The sequence below is a fragment of the Notolepis coatsorum genome (assembly GCF_963971535.1).
Source record: "Notolepis coatsorum genome assembly, chromosome: 8".
In the NCBI taxonomy this organism is placed as follows: Eukaryota; Metazoa; Chordata; class Actinopteri; order Aulopiformes; family Paralepididae; genus Notolepis; species Notolepis coatsorum.
In genome coordinates, this window is record NC_140172.1 from 35,624,509 (window position 1) to 35,642,759 (window position 18,251).

At 42.7% G+C, this 18,251-nt stretch overlaps 1 protein-coding gene across 1 annotated transcript in view; it reads left to right on the forward strand.

Annotated features, from left to right (window-relative positions):
• LOC311233397 (rho GTPase-activating protein 26-like) overlaps positions 1 to 18,251 on the forward strand; it is a 218,321-nt gene that overhangs the window by 106,996 nt on the left and 93,074 nt on the right. The window contains exons 3-8 of the mRNA XM_084320371.1: positions 2,757 to 2,818; positions 4,149 to 4,220; positions 15,969 to 16,070; positions 16,458 to 16,568; positions 17,043 to 17,147; positions 17,750 to 17,879. Of these exons, the coding sequence (XP_084176497.1) occupies positions 2,757 to 2,818; positions 4,149 to 4,220; positions 15,969 to 16,070; positions 16,458 to 16,568; positions 17,043 to 17,147; positions 17,750 to 17,879 (582 nt within the window). The remainder of the gene's footprint in view (positions 1 to 2,756; positions 2,819 to 4,148; positions 4,221 to 15,968; positions 16,071 to 16,457; positions 16,569 to 17,042; positions 17,148 to 17,749; positions 17,880 to 18,251) is intronic.

Below are 18,251 nucleotides of genomic sequence, written 5' to 3' on the forward strand. Positions count from 1 at the left end.
CCTGCCTGGTGCAATAATATAATCATGCAGTGTACAGTACATGTTCTTTCAAAAAAATCTATGATGATCCAGCAGGGGTTAAATAATGAACCAAATAGCAGTATGTGCACCTACTATTGATGGAGATTCTGTCATGACGCAACTGTAGACCGATAATGTCGAGGTGCAGCAGCTTCATTTGAATTCTGCACTGAAGATGCATTGATATAGTAGTACTACCAAAACCAAACGTTGACCCCAAAATTAGCTGATTCACACAGGACTGATATTATCAGATGAAGATTATGGTTGGTATTAAGTGCTGGAATGTACTTTACAAATCATGGACATGGCAGATTTGCATTGGATTAAGATCACAGGCGACCTCCACAATTACCCGAGGTCCCCAGGTAATATTAGTCCTGTGCAAAATCGAATAGGGCTTAAGTGTAATACTACTGTGACTAAAGCCCTATTTGCACTGAGGATCTCTCGTCATTTGTAGTAATTGCAGAGGTCGTCTGTGATCTTAATCCTGTGCGAATCTGCCATGTCCGTAATATGTCGTGTGAAAATCCCTACCATATGTCAGCGAACACAGAGCTCATCTGATAATATTTGTCCCGTGAGAATCAGCATCGCAGTCATTTGGGGTCCTACATTTGTTGTTGGTATTAGTGAAATAAATACAGGAAGGTTTCAAATGCCAAATCAATCTGCTTCTCCTCAGCATGGAGATCGATAGGCTTTACAGTTCCTTCTTGGAAAGATATATTTCCTTCCAAAGTAGCTGGACATATGGTACTGTAACTGTTTTCCAGTTCAATGTGTTTCCCCCTGTTGGATTGTCATAGATTTGATTTATCATTGAAAAAACGTTCAAGTTCTCTGCAGATTCCACTTTTGCATCAGGCAGTGCATTTGCCGTTGTTACACATTAGTTCGAGGTACCATTTGAAACGATAATGTTTGATCCCCCGACAGTCAAGACTATGGGCGTAAGTTCATTCTCAGACACCTCGAGACGGGGGACGGGGGGGGGGACGCGGTAATTTTCTACACTACTGTCACTGTAGTACTTTGTATTAGGGATGCACCAATCCGATATTGGTATCTGTATCGGCCGCCGATATCAGTAAAATAGCTGGATCGGGTATCGGTAAAAAATATATATATATCTGATCTTTTTTTATTTAAATTTTTTTAATAATAAATAAAATAAGAAATAACCATTCAGTACATTTATATCTATGTGTTAATTTGTTACATTTAGTTTCACTAAGTTAGGAAAGTAATGTTTTAAGTCAAGCCTGATGTTGCCTTGCACAAAATAATGATCCCAGTCTCTTCCACACAGTGACAGTGAGGCATACAGTTTATTAATTGAATTAATGAAGTTTATTTAAGTTTGAAGTTTACAACAAATCAAAGACACACTTGTGATCCTTTACAATTCTTAAAAACAAAATATATTTTAATATATAAAAAAAAAAAAAAAAGCGTGGATACATTTTAAATTTTGTACTTTTTAACTTTTTTGTAAAAAAAAATTGGACAATGGGTATCGGATCGGTGTCTGTATTGGTCGATACCCAAACCCAGGTATTGGTATCGGGACTGAAAAAGTCGGATCGGTGCATCCCTACTTTGTATTAAGCATCTAATTTTAAGTGTGCAGTACACAACACCCTGGGCTTCTAAAACAGAAACACAGCACATTACAGGCACATCTTTCAAACATAAAATATACCCAGAATACTATCCAATCAGTCCAGTCTAGTGATCGGGCCTGTTGTGTGGAAGTCTAGAATTTGTATAACTCTATCTGATTGATACAGAACAGAAGTATGGGAGTACGTTTATATTGAGTCTATATTAAATGGTACTAAGTTATGCTTTTAACACATTCTTGTGTTAAAAACAGTTACAGGGTTCATTGCCTTTTTATAGCTTGCTGTACCAGGTGGAGGGGAGGGGAGTTGTGTGTGTGTGTGTGTGTGTGTGTGTGTGTGTGTGTGTGTGTGTGTGTGTGTGTGTGTGTGTGTGTGTGTGTGTGTGTGTGTGTGTGTGTGTGTGTGTGTGTGTGTGTGTGTGTGTGTGTGTGTGTGTGTGTGTGTGTGTGTGTGTGTGTGTGTGTGTGTGTGTGTGTGTGTGTGTGTGTGTGTGTGTGTGTGTGTGTGTGTGTGTGTGTGAGAGAATTGGAGCGAAGTGTCTGTATTTATGTGTGTGTGTGTACACAGGCATGCTTGCATGTACACGTGTGTGCGGCATGTCTAAAGAATGAAGTGTGTGTGTCTTAAGTGTCGCATGGGGACTTGAAGGCATTTGAAGTGGAAACTCTGAACCAAAACAATGCAGTCATGCTTGGCTTGCCGCGGAGCACAGCGGGGGAACAAGCAGTAGCTTGCTATAGCCTTCACTCCGGGGGAAAACATGCTTGAAACCACGACTCTAAACTGTGCTTTAACTTTCCACTTCATTACGCTGCGGTGTCATGAGATTTAATGCTAGATCTCTGTACCGAGTCCAAGAGGGAGAACAAAGCACCTTCATCAACACCACCGCTGGGGCTAATGCTAACTCTCTTGTCTGTCTGTCTGTCTGTCTGTCTGTCTGTCTGTCTGTCTGTCTGTCTGTCTGTCTGTCTGTCTGTCTCTCCGTCTGTCTGTCTCTCCGTCTGTCTGTCTCTCCGTCTGTCTGTCTGTCTGTCTGTCTGTCTGTCTGTCTGTCTGTCTGTCTGTCTGTCTGTCTGTCTGTCTGTCTGTCTGTCTGTGTAGCCAAGTCTCTTCAGGAGTTTTCAGGGGTTCTGCAGAACCTGGAGGATGAGAGGACGCGAATGGTGAGTGACAGCATGGCTTCATCACACTGTACAACACATTTACCTGCCAACTCACTCTCACCACACTGTACAACACATTTACCTGCCAACTCACTCTCACCACACTGTACAACACATTTACCTGCCAACTCACTCATCACACTGTACAACACATTTACCTGCCAACTCACTCACCACACTGTACAACACATTTACCTGCCAACTCACTCATCACACTGTACAACACATTTACCTGTCAACTCACTCTCACCACACTGTACAACACATTTACCTGTCAACTCACTCTCACCACACTGTACAACACATTTACCCGCCAACTCACTCTCACCACACTGTACAACACATTTACCTGCCAACTCACTCTCACCACACTGTACAACACATTTACCTGCCAACTCACTCTCACCACACTGTACAACACATTTACCTGCCAACTCACTCTCACCACACTGTACAACACATTTACCTGTCAACTCACTCTCACCACACTGTACAACACATTTACCTGTCAACTCACTCTCACCACACTGTACAACACATTTACCTGTCAACTCACTCTCACCACACTGGGGGCATTTGTTCAAGTTCAAGTTCAAGTTTCTCCATTAGTTGTCATACAAAAATACAGAATACTTTTATATGAAATGCTTGTTCCTGTTCTGCTGGAACAGTATCCCATTATAATATACGTACCGGAGTCTCAAAGCGAGCACAGAAAGACTCAGAAGAAGCTTCTATCCCCAGGCCATCAGGCTGCTCAACAAACAATGAACACCACACAACAACCATCAAATGCACATAGCACACACATCCACACGCACTGTAGCACCCACTCCCCACACTTTATATTAATTGATAAAGGATTTGCACTACAACTCGTACACCTTACTGTAAATTGTACCTAAATTGTACCTCATCCCATTTCTGCTTTGCACTATATAGTATTGTATATTAGTACACTGCATAGTATATTGTATATTATATGGTAACTCAGTTACGTCTATTCTGCATCGAACATTGTACATATGTCTATACTGAACACTGTGACCTCATTTTCTACTTCTAATTTACATGCTATACTATGTTATTTGAATACTTATCTTGTCTAGCACAGTCTCTGGAGCGTAACAGTAAGAAGCATTTTGTATAAAAGTATTCTGTACTTCTGTATGACAACTATTAAAGAAACTTGAAACTTGAAACTTGTATGATAATGTAGATGTACACTCATCATAATAATGAGTATGTGCATGCTTTTGTGTGTGAGTTTTTGTACAAGTAATTCCATTGGTGTGTGTGTGTGCGTGTGTGTGTGCGTGTGTGTGTGCAGATTGAGAACGCCAACGACGTTCTGATCATGCCTCTGGAGCGGTTCAGGAAAGAACAGATCAGTGCCGCCAAGGTAAGAAGGAGACATTATGTTGACTTATTATAGCACATACTGTACCTTGTAATGAGGTATAATTGCAGTAGCATTGTGTTGACTTATACTGTACTGTTCCTTGTGATGAGGGGTAATTACTGTACGTCCTTTTCTCATGAAGGCAGCTGTAACTTTTCTCTTGTGTCTTTTGTAGCCGCTTGCAGGGACAAACATAATCGGTGGACTTTTTCCTCATTTTCGGTGTCACCTGTTGTAAAAGAAAGAAATGTTCTGTCTGAAACTGGATTTCTGAAGATCTTTCTTTCTTTTTTTTCAGGAAAATCCGTTGTCTAGGCCTCTAGGGATTAAATTAATTGCAATGATGTAATATTAGATGATAATCAGGGTTCTGTGTAACTGGAGCAGCACTGCCCCACAATGTGAAGGTTATCAGTCGTGAGCCTTTAACACTTTGATTACCAGCCATGCGGTGCCCCTTACCCCCGTTAAATGCCACCACTCACTTAAATGATAGCGTTGTGAACGCATAATCTCTGTCTTAAATTATGGCTAATCTAATCTAATCTAATATAATCTGCCAGTCGCTTATCAATTACTTGTTTGCAGTCAACATTGTCGAAACGGATTGTGTTTTAATCGGTTAATTTCCGTTTTATAGCATTTTGAAACGCCCTCGTTTTCAAGGAAAATATAAAGATTCTGTGATAATCGGAAATATCGATTCTCTAATTTCCTCATCAGCGATCACAGCCACACACACACACACACACACAGACACACACACACACACGCATAGGGCAAACGCTGATATATAGGTGAAAATAGCTCTGATTATCCTAAGACTGGTAAAATAAATTCCTTACCTCAGATCAGATTTTATCCAAAAAGATTATTCCAATTCCTGATCGCCATTCCAAATATCGATCGCGTTTATTGATTCAGCGTTGGGTACTGTAAATACATAATCCACACGTTTTCCGGGCCGTCGATCACAATGGATTCTTCAGATGCCTCGTCGGTAGTGATGCACGATATATCGGCCGATATGGCCGGTTTTTTACACATCGGTATCGGTCCGATATCAAGATAGGGCCGATATTAAAAAAAAAAAAAAAAAAAAAAAAAAAAAATCTTTTTTCTTTTCTTTTTACATGTTTTGGCCTTAAATAGTTTCAAAATATCAGTAATTTCTGAAAATAAGTTACAAAAGTAAAAAAAATTATGCGTTTTGGAAAATAGCTCTTTATTTGATTATCATAAAAAAGTGTTTTCTATACAGAGATATTGACATCGGTAAATATCGGTATCGGCCAGAACAGCAATATTAATATCGGTTATCGGTATCGGCCACAATTTTCACATCGGTGCATCACTACTCGTCGGAAAAGTAAAATGAGGAAACTGGCCCCCCCCCCTTCAGCAGTGTAAAGTAATGGGGTGCAGTTACACAGGGAGAGACGATAGGGGGCGGTATCTTCCCAATTGAGCTCAGAGAGAGTCTGCAACACTAACCTGAGGCTCGATTGATGAAATATGAATTCAAATCGCCAATAAAAAAAAATACGACAAACAAACACTATATAGCGTTGGCGGGCACTCAACGGTCGGCATGAACTAACGATAAAACGCATGGCTGGCATCCAAAGTGTTAAAGGCACAATCCAAGATTACAGCACGGTGCCCTCTGTTGAAACACAGTCAACCTGCGATTGGGTGTACTGCATTGCAATGCTTTTATTTAACGGACCCTTTTCAAAAAAAATTTAAGAGGGTAAACCGGTTTTCTTTTTCACAATGGGTCATGCCAGACAGTGTGCCACCATTGACAATACTGTACTCAGCTGGCACACCTAAATCAAGCAGACCCATAATTAATGTCATTAGCTAAAGCTATGCTTACCCTGCTAGGACATGTCTGAGAGAATGGAGACTTTTCTCACTCTCAAATGTATTGTGAGAGCCGTTGATACCAGATCTGACAACATGGGCGTCTTCAGGCCAGAGGGACTTCTATATAGTTCAGGAACTCGGAAGTACCCCTGTGTTCTGTTGTTCCGTTGTGTTCTCACTACAGGAAGTACCCTGTGTTCTGTTGTTCCGTTGTGTTCTCACAGCAGGAAGTACCCTGTGCTCTGTTGTTCCGTTGAGTTCTCACTACAGGAAGTACCCTGTGCTCTGTTGTTCCGTTGTGTTCTCACTACAGGAAGTACCCCTGTGTTCTGTTGTTCCGTTGTGTTCTCACTCCAGGAAGTACCCTGTGTTCTGTTGTTCCGTTGTGTTCTCACTACAGGAAGTACCCTGTGTTCTGTTGTTCCGTTGTGTTCTCACTACAGGAAGTACCCTGTGCTCTGTTGTTCCGTTGTGTTCTCACTACAGGAAGTACCCTGTGTTCTGTTGTTCCGTTGTGTTCTCACTACAGGAAGTACCCTGTGTTCTGTTGTTCCGTTGTGTTCTCACTACAGGAAGTACCCTGTGTTCTGTTGTTCCGTTGTGTTCTCACTACAGGAAGTACCCTGTGTTCTGTTGTTCCGTTGTGTTCTCACTACAGGAAGTACCCTGTGTTCTGTTGTTCCGTTGTGTTCTCACTACAGGAAGTACCCTGTGCTCTGTTGTTCCGTTGTGTTCTCACTGCAGGAAGTACCCCTGTGTTCTGTTGTTCTGTTGTGTTCTCACTACAGGAAGTACCCTGTGTTCTGTTGTTCCGTTGTGTTCTCACTACAGGAAGTACCCTGTGTTCTGTTGTTCCGTTGTGTTCTCACTGCAGGAAGTACCCTGTGCTCTGTTGTTCCGTTGAGTTCTCACTACAGGAAGTACCCTGTGCTCTGTTGTTCCGTTGTGTTCTCACTACAGGAAGTACCCCTGTGTTCTGTTGTTCCGTTGTGTTCTCACTCCAGGAAGTACCCTGTGTTCTGTTGTTCCGTTGTGTTCTCACTACAGGAAGTACCCTGTGTTCTGTTGTTCCGTTGTGTTCTCACTACAGGAAGTACCCTGTGCTCTGTTGTTCCGTTGTGTTCTCACTACAGGAAGTACCCTGTGTTCTGTTGTTCCGTTGTGTTCTCACTACAGGAAGTACCCTGTGTTCTGTTGTTCCGTTGTGTTCTCACTACAGGAAGTACCCTGTGCTCTGTTGTTCCGTTGTGTTCTCACTGCAGGAAGTACCCCTGTGTTCTGTTGTTCTGTTGTGTTCTCACTACAGGAAGTACCCTGTGTTCTGTTGTTCCGTTGTGTTCTCACTACAGGAAGTACCCTGTGTTCTGTTGTTCCGTTGTGTTCTCACTACAGGAAGTACCCTGTGTTCTGTTGTTCCGTTGTGTTCTCACAGCAGGAAGTACCCTGTGTTCTGTTGTTCCGTTGTGTTCTCACAGCAGGAAGTACCCTGTGTTCTGTTGTTCCGTTGTGTTCTCACTGCAGGGGTTGAGGATGATTGGTAGTTCCTGGACAATGCTTTTCTGGAATTTGTAGCTCCCATCTCAGGGCAGGGCCGCTCCCAGCACAGAGGAACCACGGGTGATGCAAGTGTGCGGTGATCGGTTCAGACGTTCATGATCTCAGACCTAAGTGTGCTCAGCTGTGCTCTGTTGCGCAGTTGCTGGACAAACGGACATGCAGAGTCATTCTCGTATTGTACCACCCGTGCATTCAAAAAGAAATTCCCAGCAAATTTCATCAATCAATCACAAGTCAATATTGTGCTGTCAGAACAGTCTCATGTTTGTAGGTAAAGTATTTAAAGTTTGCTATTGGTCATTGTAGCACTCTCATCTCGTTATCAACCAGGAAATGCTTGGCTGTAAGTTGATGAATTTAGTGTGATCTACGCACACGCACCGCCCAGCCCTGTCTGTCTCCGCTCTCCAGGGAGAGCAGGCAGAGGCAGGGTCGGCTCACGTCACTTCAACGTTCCCCTTGGTGCTGCGAATGCAATCTATCTCCAAGACAAACTCTTCAAGAACACAACGTGCATGCATATGAACCCACATTTCAGATGAAATTAATGACAGATTGTAGACTCTGTAAAGTCAACTTGTACCTTCCAATACTTGCTGGTATAAAGTACAGTTACAATGAAGAACATGTTCTTGTTGCACTCTTAACAAAAATAAACAATACTGTTCGAGGCATTAAGAATCCCATCGTATATAACATGATGATATATTCCCTTAATCTCCCATCTAGGTCACTGTGTGATTGTACAGCCATTTACCCTAGGCTGGCACTCCCCATTGGGGGGGGGGGGGGGGGTCCCCTGACACACAGTACATACACTGTATTCTTCTGATTCGGATCCCTTCACAGCAGGCTGTTGTGTGTGATGTTACCAACATGAGCCCCCCCCCCCCAGTAACTACAGTTCTGCCTGTCTGTATTTATACTCGTCATGTATCAGGTCACTGGTCCTCTACCGTCATTAGCCATGGATGATACCTAGAGAGCGGCAGGGGCCCCCCTGGTCCACGTTCTAGTAGACACTATGATTGTGTAGTATTGTGCTCCTACTGTAATCCGGGTCATTGTTTGATCGCGTCGCGGCCGGCCAGATTAGGAAGTGAATGCGTAATCTGTGCGGTCGCGCCACCGGAGCGCGACGTGCTAATCCCAGTTTAGCCCTGAAAAGATCCCTCACTGTTTCACCTACTGTAGCTGCGTGACGCTACATCCACTAGACTGGGGGCGGAGCCGCTGGTGGTGTTATCATCACAGAAGGTCACCACGACTGCTGCGGCGGCTTTGTGTACAGTATAGGAATACATGACGACGTGATTGATTCTCCACGCGCACGGTTCCTTGAAAGGAGACTCTCGCTGCATGTTGAAAGGCCCGCGCTTGGCGAGATCATCTTTCAGAGAGGGGCCACTGGATGAGATCAGAGAGCTACTGTAGTAATAATCCAGTGTGATTCAGTGGAAACAGTTGATCATTGTGGATCTGTGAGTCCCTCTGTTTCATTCATAGTAAAGCATGTTGTTTTGTGTTCTTCAGTTAATGGAATGTTTATGTATATATATTTTTTTATGATCTATTTTTCTTAAACAGTGCTGTATATTTGTATGTCTTGTATGTCATAAATGTCTTGATGAAACAGTACTGTATATTTGTATGTCTTGTATGTCATAAATGTCTTGATGAAACAGTAGGCTACTGTATATTTGTATGTCTTGTATGTCATAAATGTCTTGATGAATTGAAAATGGAGGACCCTGATGTAAACAAGACGAAAGTATTTTTCTGGTCTGCATCCTCTTAGCAGTTGTCTGTATTGAGCCATAATGGTATGGTACCCATTCTGCAATCTGTTAATAAAAGTTTCAATGAATCAATCAATATCATATTCTGTTTTCACTTTCGCTAGTCCCAAAGCTGTATTCGAAAATTGTAAATCAATTCAGATTTTTCCAAAATGTCGAATACAGTTTTGAAGTACTTGTACTTCACTTGAGTATTTCCCCTTTAAAAAACGTTGTACTTACAAATTACAAGTCTCTTAGTCCATCACTGGTTGTTCCTTTCTTATCAGTGAAGCTCTGAGCTCTGCTGACTTGTCCTGTTATCATACTGGTACAATACTGCCACCCACTGGCCAAGATGAGTATTGCTCTGGTTCTGTTTTGGTGACGACGTGATGATGATTGGTGTGGCAAAAAATTATGTACAAGCAGTTGTGTATCATCTGTTTAGTCCTTGATCTCTGTCTCTTTTTTTTTAAAGGGTAAGGTTAGAATTTTGGAATTGTGGGCCTATTTCCTACTTACCAATGATGCTGTCGACTGGTGGAGTCTTTTCACAAAACAAATGCACAGTTAATGGGGCCACACTCCCACCTGTACAAGCCCTGAAATAAACGCTGAAACTGTATCCACAGTGCGCCCAAAGTACATTTCAGGGCATGTACAGACTGGAGCGTGGCCCGATTGACTTTGCATTAGTTTGTGGCTAACTAGCTGGAGCTGCAGGTATCTAGTGTGAAGCACAGCAGAGACTCACTATAGAGACTTGTATAGAGACTCCCCTCAGTCACATCGAGTCCTGCATCACTGAACTGGAAACCTGGATGACCCATAACCTCCTCAAATTAAACAGCGGCAAGACGGAACTTTTCATCATCGGCACCAACACCACCCACCCTCACCAGATCCGGACCCATCACACACCATCAATGACTCCACCATCACCCCCTCCCCCCTAGTCCGCAACCTCGGTGTCATCCTCGACCCCACCCTCTCATCCGACCCCCATGTCCGCTCCATTGTAAAAACATCATATTTTCACCTCCGCAACATTGCCAAAATCCGTCACTGCCTCTCCCCCCCTGCTGCTGAATCCCTCATACACGCCTTCATCTCCTCCCGCCTGGACTACTGTAACTCCCTCCTCACTGGCATCACCTCCGACTCCCTCCATAAACTGCAGATGGTCCAGAACTCAGCCACCCGCCTCCTCACTAACACCCGGTCCCGTCAACACATCACTCCCGTCCTCCACTCCCTCCACTGGCTCCCGATCAAGGAACGCATCAACTTCAAAACACTACTCCTCACCTTCAAAGCCCTCCATAGCCTGGCCCCCCCCTACCTGAATGAATGAATGAAAACTTTATTTAACACATTGCAGAATGGGTACAATACAGTACGGCTCAATACACACAATTGTTAAGGGGATGCAGACCAGAGAAAGACGTTTGTCTTGTTTACATTTTCAATTCATAGTTACATTTATGACATGCACAACATATATGATACATTTGTGACATATATGATATGCAAATATACAGTACTGTTACCCATAGATCCTGACAGAGAGTATATATATATGATGGGGAGGAGACTGTACATTAGGAGGGGGTGGGTGGGTGGGAGATAAATATACATACTGTGGGGAGAGAATATATACATACGGTGGGGAGGAGACTGTACATTAGGAGGGGGTGGGTGGGTGGGAGAGAAATATACATACTGTGGGGAGAGGATATATACATACGGTGGGGAGGAGACGGTCTATTAGGAGGGGGTGGGGGTGGGGGGGTTTGGACATTTACGGTGGCCAGTTTCGAATTGCAGCCTCCCGTAGGTGCTCTTTAATAGCGGTTTTGAATGTGGGTAGGGATTCACATTCCTTTACAGCTTTGGGTAGGGCGTTCCACATTGTTGTGGCATAATTGCGAAACGTGTTTAGTCCCTTGTTTGTGCCGAATCTGGGTTTAACATGATTTGTTGAGCTTCCTCTGGTGTTGTGGTTGTGGTATTCACTGACCTTTGGGAAGTATTTTGACATGTATATGGGTACCTTAGACGTATAGTGTATCTTGTAAACCAGGCCCATTGCAAGTTGCTGTACTCTGTCGTCTACTCTAAGCCATCCTAGTTTGTCAAAGTGGGCAGGGGTGAGGTGGGTTCTAGGAGTAAGGTCAAGTAGTAGTGTGACCAGTTTGTTTTGTGATGTTTGTAATCTTGTTTTTAGCGCCTTTGAGGTGCTTTGGTACCATGAGGTGCAAGCATAGTCGTAGTACCCTTGAATGAGTGCTCCTGCCAGAGTCTTCAGGGTATTCTTGTTTACCAGAGAGGAGATCCGGTACAAGAATCTAGTTTGTTGGTTGACTTTTTTTATTACCTTGGATGCCATTTTGTCACAGGAAAGATTTGCCTCTAGGATGGAACCCAGGTATGTAATTTCATCTTTCCTTGTGACAATATTGTCACCCACTGTAACTGAGAAGCCGTCGGCCTTGCTGAGTTTGTTATGTGATCCGAAGAGAATGGACTCTGTTTTACCCAGGTGTAATGATAGTTTGTTATCAGCGAGCCAGGTGCTGACTGACCTCCTTGTCCCCTACCGCCCCACCCGTACCCTCCGGTCCTCTTCCACTCTTTCCCTCACTGTCCTGTCATCCAAACTTAAAGGTTTTGGTGACCGGGCATTCTCACAAGCTGCACCCCGACTCTGGAACTCCCTCCCTCAGACCATCAGAGACTCTCCCCTCACTTTCAAATCCAGACTCAAAACCTACCTGTTCTCCCTAGCATTCAACCTTCACCCTCCTCCAACCTACCACCCCCTTTTCCCCTGCCCTACATTCTCTCCTCTCCTGCCTACTGACTCCCGTATTTGTTATCCGTTACTCGTGGTTTTATGTTCTTGTGTATTCATACTGTTCTCCGTTTCCCTGTGGTTCTATGTTTCCTTTTTTATTTTTTTTTATATTGTCAGCGACTTTGGGTACTTGAAAAGCGCTATACAAAATTAATTAATAATTATTATTATTGCTTTAAAGACTTGCTTTAAAGACTTGCTATAGAGACTTGCTATAGAGACTTGTATAGAGACTTGTATAAAGACTTGTATAGAGACTTGTATAGAGACTTGTATAGATACTTGTATAAAGACTTGTATAGAGACTTGTTATAGAGACTTGTATAGAGACTTGTATAGAGACTTGTATAGAGACTTGTATAGAGACTTGTATAGAGACTTTTATAGCGACTTGTATAGAGACTTTTATAGAGACTTGTATAGAGACTTGTATAGAGACTTGTATAGAGACTTGTATAGAGACTTTTATAGAGACTTGTATAGAGACTTTTATAGAGACTTGTATAGAGACTTGTATAGCGACTTGTATAGACTTTTATAGAGACTTGTATAGAGACTTGTATAGAGACTTGTATAAAGACTTGTATAGAGACTTGTTATAGAGACTTGTATAGAGACTTGTATAGAGACTTGTATAGAGACTTGTATAGAGACTTGTATAAAGACTTGTATAGAGACTTGTATAGAGACTTGTATAGAGACTTGTATAGAGACTTGTATAGAGACTTGTATAAAGACTTGTATAGAGACTTGTATAGAGACTTGTATAGAGACTTGTTATAGAGACTTGTATAGAGACTTGTATATAGACTTGTATAAAGACTTGTATAGAGACTTGCTATAGAGACTTGCTATAGAGACTTGTATAGAGACTTGTATAGCGACTTGTTATAAAGACTTGTATAGCGACTTGTATAGAGACTTGTATATAGACTTGTATAAAGACTTGTATAGAGACTTGTATATAGACTTGTATAAAGACTTGTATAGAGACTTGCTATAGAGACTTGTATAAAGACTTGTATAGAGACTTGTATAGAGACTTGTATAAAGACTTGTATAGAGACTTGCTATAGAGACTTGTATAGAGACTTGTATAGAGACTTGTATAGATACTTGTTATAGAGACTTGTATAGAGACTTGTATAGAGACTTGTTATAGAGACTTGTATAGAGACTTGCTATAGAGACTTGTATAGAGACTTGTTATAGAGACTTGTATAGAGACTTGTATAAAGACTTGTATAGAGACTTGTATAAAGACTTGTATAGAGACTTGTTATAGAGACTTGTATAGAGACTTGTATAGAGACTTGTATAGAGACTTGTATAGAGACTTGTATAAAGACTTGTATAGAGACTTGTTATAGAGACTTGTTATAGAGACTTGTATAAAGACTTGTATAGAGACTTGTATAGAGACTTGTATAGACTTGTATAGAGACTTGTATAAAGACTTGTTATAGAGACTTGTTATAGACTTGTATAGAGACTTGTATAGAGACTTGTATAGACTTGTTATAGAGACTTGTATAGAGACTTGTATAGAGACTTGTATAGAGATTTGTATAGAGACTTGTATAGAGACTTGTAGAGAGACTTGTATAGACTTGTATAGAGACTTGTATAGAGACTTGTATAGACACTTGCTATAGAGACTTGTATAGAGACTTGTTGTTTAGAAGAAGGCTCAGCGCCTCTGATGATGCGTTCTGCAGCTGCTGTGTGCGGTTCTGTTCGCTCTTGAGAATTCTACTTCCTGTGGAAGCGGGCGGGCCGTGAAAGATCTGAGTCATGTGACGGGACCAGCGGTGACACCATGTGTCTGAGATACTTAGACATGTCTGAATCCTCCCGACTACCACATCATCTACTACTGGCGGGCATTAGGCCTTTCCACCTTACGGTAGGATGACACAGGGACACACGGAACAGGATGACCTCGTCGTCTGGGAGCAGGTGCACTAACGGCTAATCTCTAATCTGCGCTGTGTGACACGCACATCCAGACATGGGTACCAGGGCTGCCAACCAGTAGGAATAAGAATGAAGCACGTTGCACATTGAAACTGTGTTCATCAGTTTTGCTCAGACAGCGTTTTGGATCGCGGTGGCACTTTGTCAGGTTAGAACAGTCTTCCATTGTATTGACCTGATGAAAGATCTGCCCGGAATCGAAACATCGTCTGACTACTACAGTAGATTGATTGATGCAGTTTAGTGTGTGGGCTTCTTTCTTATTCGCATGCTAGCAGGTGTGCTAATGCCTCAGGGTCTTTCTGTGACATAGTGGAACTGAGAGAAAGACCCACCCTGTTCTGTCCCTACTCAGTCCCTACTCTGTCTACCCTGTCTGTCTGTCTGTCTGTCTGTCTGTCTGTCTGTCTGTCTGTCTGTCTGTCTGTCTGTCTGTCTGTCTGTCTGTCTGTCTGTCTGTCTGTCTGTCTGTCTGTCTGCTGTCTCTCTGTCTGTCTGTCTGTCTGTCTGTCTGTCTGTCTGTCTGTCTGTCTGTCTGTCTGTCTGTCTGTCTGTCTGTCTGTCTGTCTGTATTGTATTGTATGCCCGTCTATCTGGTTGACTGTCTGTCTCCCCCTGCTATAGAAGCAAAAAAGGGCAACTTCTGTGTCCGTTTCTGTCTGTCTCTGACTGTCAAACACACACACACACACACACACACACACATTCTCTCCGCCTGTGAGCTTAAGATGGACACACCCGGATCCTGCTGTCTGTGCCGTTAGCCTGTTGATGACTTCAGCTCTAATAAAGCGGTCTGTTGTTTTCCAACCAGCTGTGTTCCCTGTGGGATTCACTGGTCTCATATTATTGGACTGCTGGGGAATACTTCCTATGCTGACTAACACCCACGGACAGGCTTTGAGATATTCACAAATTGATTCTGTAAAACCTTTCAAATATATGAGTTTTAATGTTTCGTGCTCAGGCAACCTGAACTTTCTTTAAGTAAGATGTTTTTTTTTTGTTTTTTTTTTATCTATAGGCACAGGTTTAGTGGTACGAACACAAGAGACATGGGACACAGCACTTCCAACTAGACAAGAGAATATAGAGCATTGCAAACGATCACAGATTAATTATAGTCATCATAATGGGACCCCATATAAAACTAAATTAAGAATTGTATTGTGTTTAGAAGGAACAAGGCCCATTGACCACACTTCATTCATCTCCGAAAACATCACAACATGTTCTTATGTACAGATTTGTTCTTACACACTATAGGAGTTCTTTTTAGCCCTCAATGTAGTACGGGAAGCAAAGATGCTGATTCCCACTCCATCAGACATAACACATTATGTCATCGCATGGTGAGGCCGTCAGCCTCGCAGGAACATAACCTTGTTGAGACAGAAGTCACTCAGGAAGTGGATTAGTCTGGAGCTAATAGACCTGTCTCAAACCCTGCCCCTTTTCTTGATCCTCCAATCACAACTGTCGCTTACCTCGGACAAACTTGGTTTGTCCGAGGTAAGCGACAGTTGTGATTGGAGGATCAAGAAAAGGGGCAGGGTTTGAGACAGGTCAATTGATTGGGTGTGCTGTAGTTTGACTGAGCGTGTACGGTTCACGGTTCAGGTGATTCCTGGTCATTGGTCATGGCTAGTTTCCTATCTTTCTCTACATAGTCGTTCATCATCATCATTGTTGTCTCTGTTGCAGGAAGCGAAGAAGAAATATGACAAAGAGACGGAGAAATACTGTGCGGTCCTGGAAAAGCACCTTAGCCTTTCAGCCAAGAAGAAAGAGTCCCATCTACATGAAGTGAGTGTTGGTATGAGCATGGCTACATTATGTGTGAGCATCAGTTAATCCCCTCACACAGTTGGAATACACAAATGTGGCTGGGGGAACTGATTCACTCAGCATGAATGGACTATAGGTCAATAAAAAAATCGACCTATAAAAAATGTGGGGCGGGGGGGGGGGGAAATGTAATAGATTCTAACATGTTCAAATCGATGCAGTTGAATCGTCACCTTAGGATCGATGCATTGCGTTGCATTGTCACACCCCTAGTGAGCACGGCTATGTACCTGTCTCTCTATGTCTGTGTCCCTGCCACATTGTGCATTAAGCAAGATTGGTTTTGAACCATCCGTTCCATCCATCTATCTGTCCATCTATTCTCACCTTCCTTGCCTCCTCCAGGCTGACAGCCAGGTAGACACGGTTCGGCAGCATTTCTACGAGGTTTCCCTGGAGTACGTCTTCAAGGTGCAGGAGGTCCAGGAGAGGAAGATGTTTGACTTTGTTGAGCCTGTAAGTAGACATGATTACAGTCTTGTTTTTACACCGCAAGTAGGCGATATTACAGTCTTGTTTTTACACCATAATTAGAAGTAGACAAGGTTACGGTCTTCCTTTTTACACCATAAGTAGACAAGATCACAATCTTATTTTTACACTGTAAGTAGACAAGATTACAGTCTTGTTTTTACACTGTAAGTATACAAGATTACCAGTCTTGTTTTTACACTGTAAGTAGACAAGATTACCAGTCTTGTTTTTACACTGTAAGTAGACAAGATTACCAGTCTTGTTTTTACACTGCAAGTAGACAAGATCATAGTCTTGTTTTTACACTGTAAGTAGACAAGATCACAGTCTTGTTTTTACACTGTAAGTAGACAAGATTACCTTGTTTTCACTCTGTAGATAACCTCTCCCTCCTCTTCTTCCTCCTCCTCCTCCTCATCATCCTCATCCCACCCCTCTTGTTTTTTATTCCGTCAGCTGCTGGCATTCCTTCAGGGTCTGTTTACATACTATCACCACGGCTACGAGCTGGCTAAAGACTTTAACCACTTCAAGACTGACCTCACCATCAGCATACAGAACGTAAGTGTGACGGAGTTGAGAAGACGTCTGTTGAACTCCTCTCTCAGAAGTCTACTGCCCTTCCACCCTGAAAGTATGCGCTTTTGATTTGGCTTCATCAGTAGCACTGCTGGCCTTCGTGCTGGCAAGCAGCGCAGGACTTGTGGTCTAAAACCTGGTAGAGGTTTCACTCAAGGAGAGGAAGTGAAAGTCCTCTTGACACCTGTAACATGAGCTCATAAACAAAGTATGCACACACAGCGCACACACACACACACACACACACACACACACACACACACACACACACACACACACGACATGCTATGCAAGTTCTGGGTGGTTGAATACAGATACGGGTAATATAACAATAATACAAAGTGTTATCGATGGAAGTGACATGCCTGTGAGCCGCCACTAGGGGCACAGTGGTTGACCTTGTGACTAATAATGACTGATGACTGAATGAGTGATGTACTGAGTTAGTGACATAATGAGGTACTTCACATCTGAAAAAAACCTTGTGGAACCATATACTATGAGGTTCTAGTTGACCTTTTGGTACATGTGTGTGTGTGTGTGTGTGTGTGTGTGCGTGTGCGTGTGTGTGTGTGTTTTTCCAGACAAGGAACCGTTTTGAGAGCACACGGTCTGAGGTGGAGAGTCTTATGAGGAAGATGAAGGAGAATCCTCACGAACACAAGAGTGTCAGCCAGCACACCCTGGAGGGATACCTGTATGTACAGGAGAAACGTATGTATATTCTGTTACACCATGGAGGAATACCTGTGTGTTCAGGAGAGACGTACAGTATATTCTGTTACACCATGGAGGAATACCTGTTTGTACAGGAGAAACATATATGTTCTGTTACTCCAATTAATGTGCACTGTCCGTGGGTAAAAATAAAAAATAAAAATCACATGCACATAGGATTCTAAATATTACAGAGGTTGAATGTGCTTTTCAGAGATCTAAGGATCTCAGCATCGTCTCCGTCACACTGCTACAGTTGAGATAACCCTTCTTCTAGACAGGCCTGAGACACGGCCACCTGCCAGGGCTCGTCTAAAGGACACGCATGACGTGGTCACAACAACAACAGGCACCAGAGGAGTCCAACAC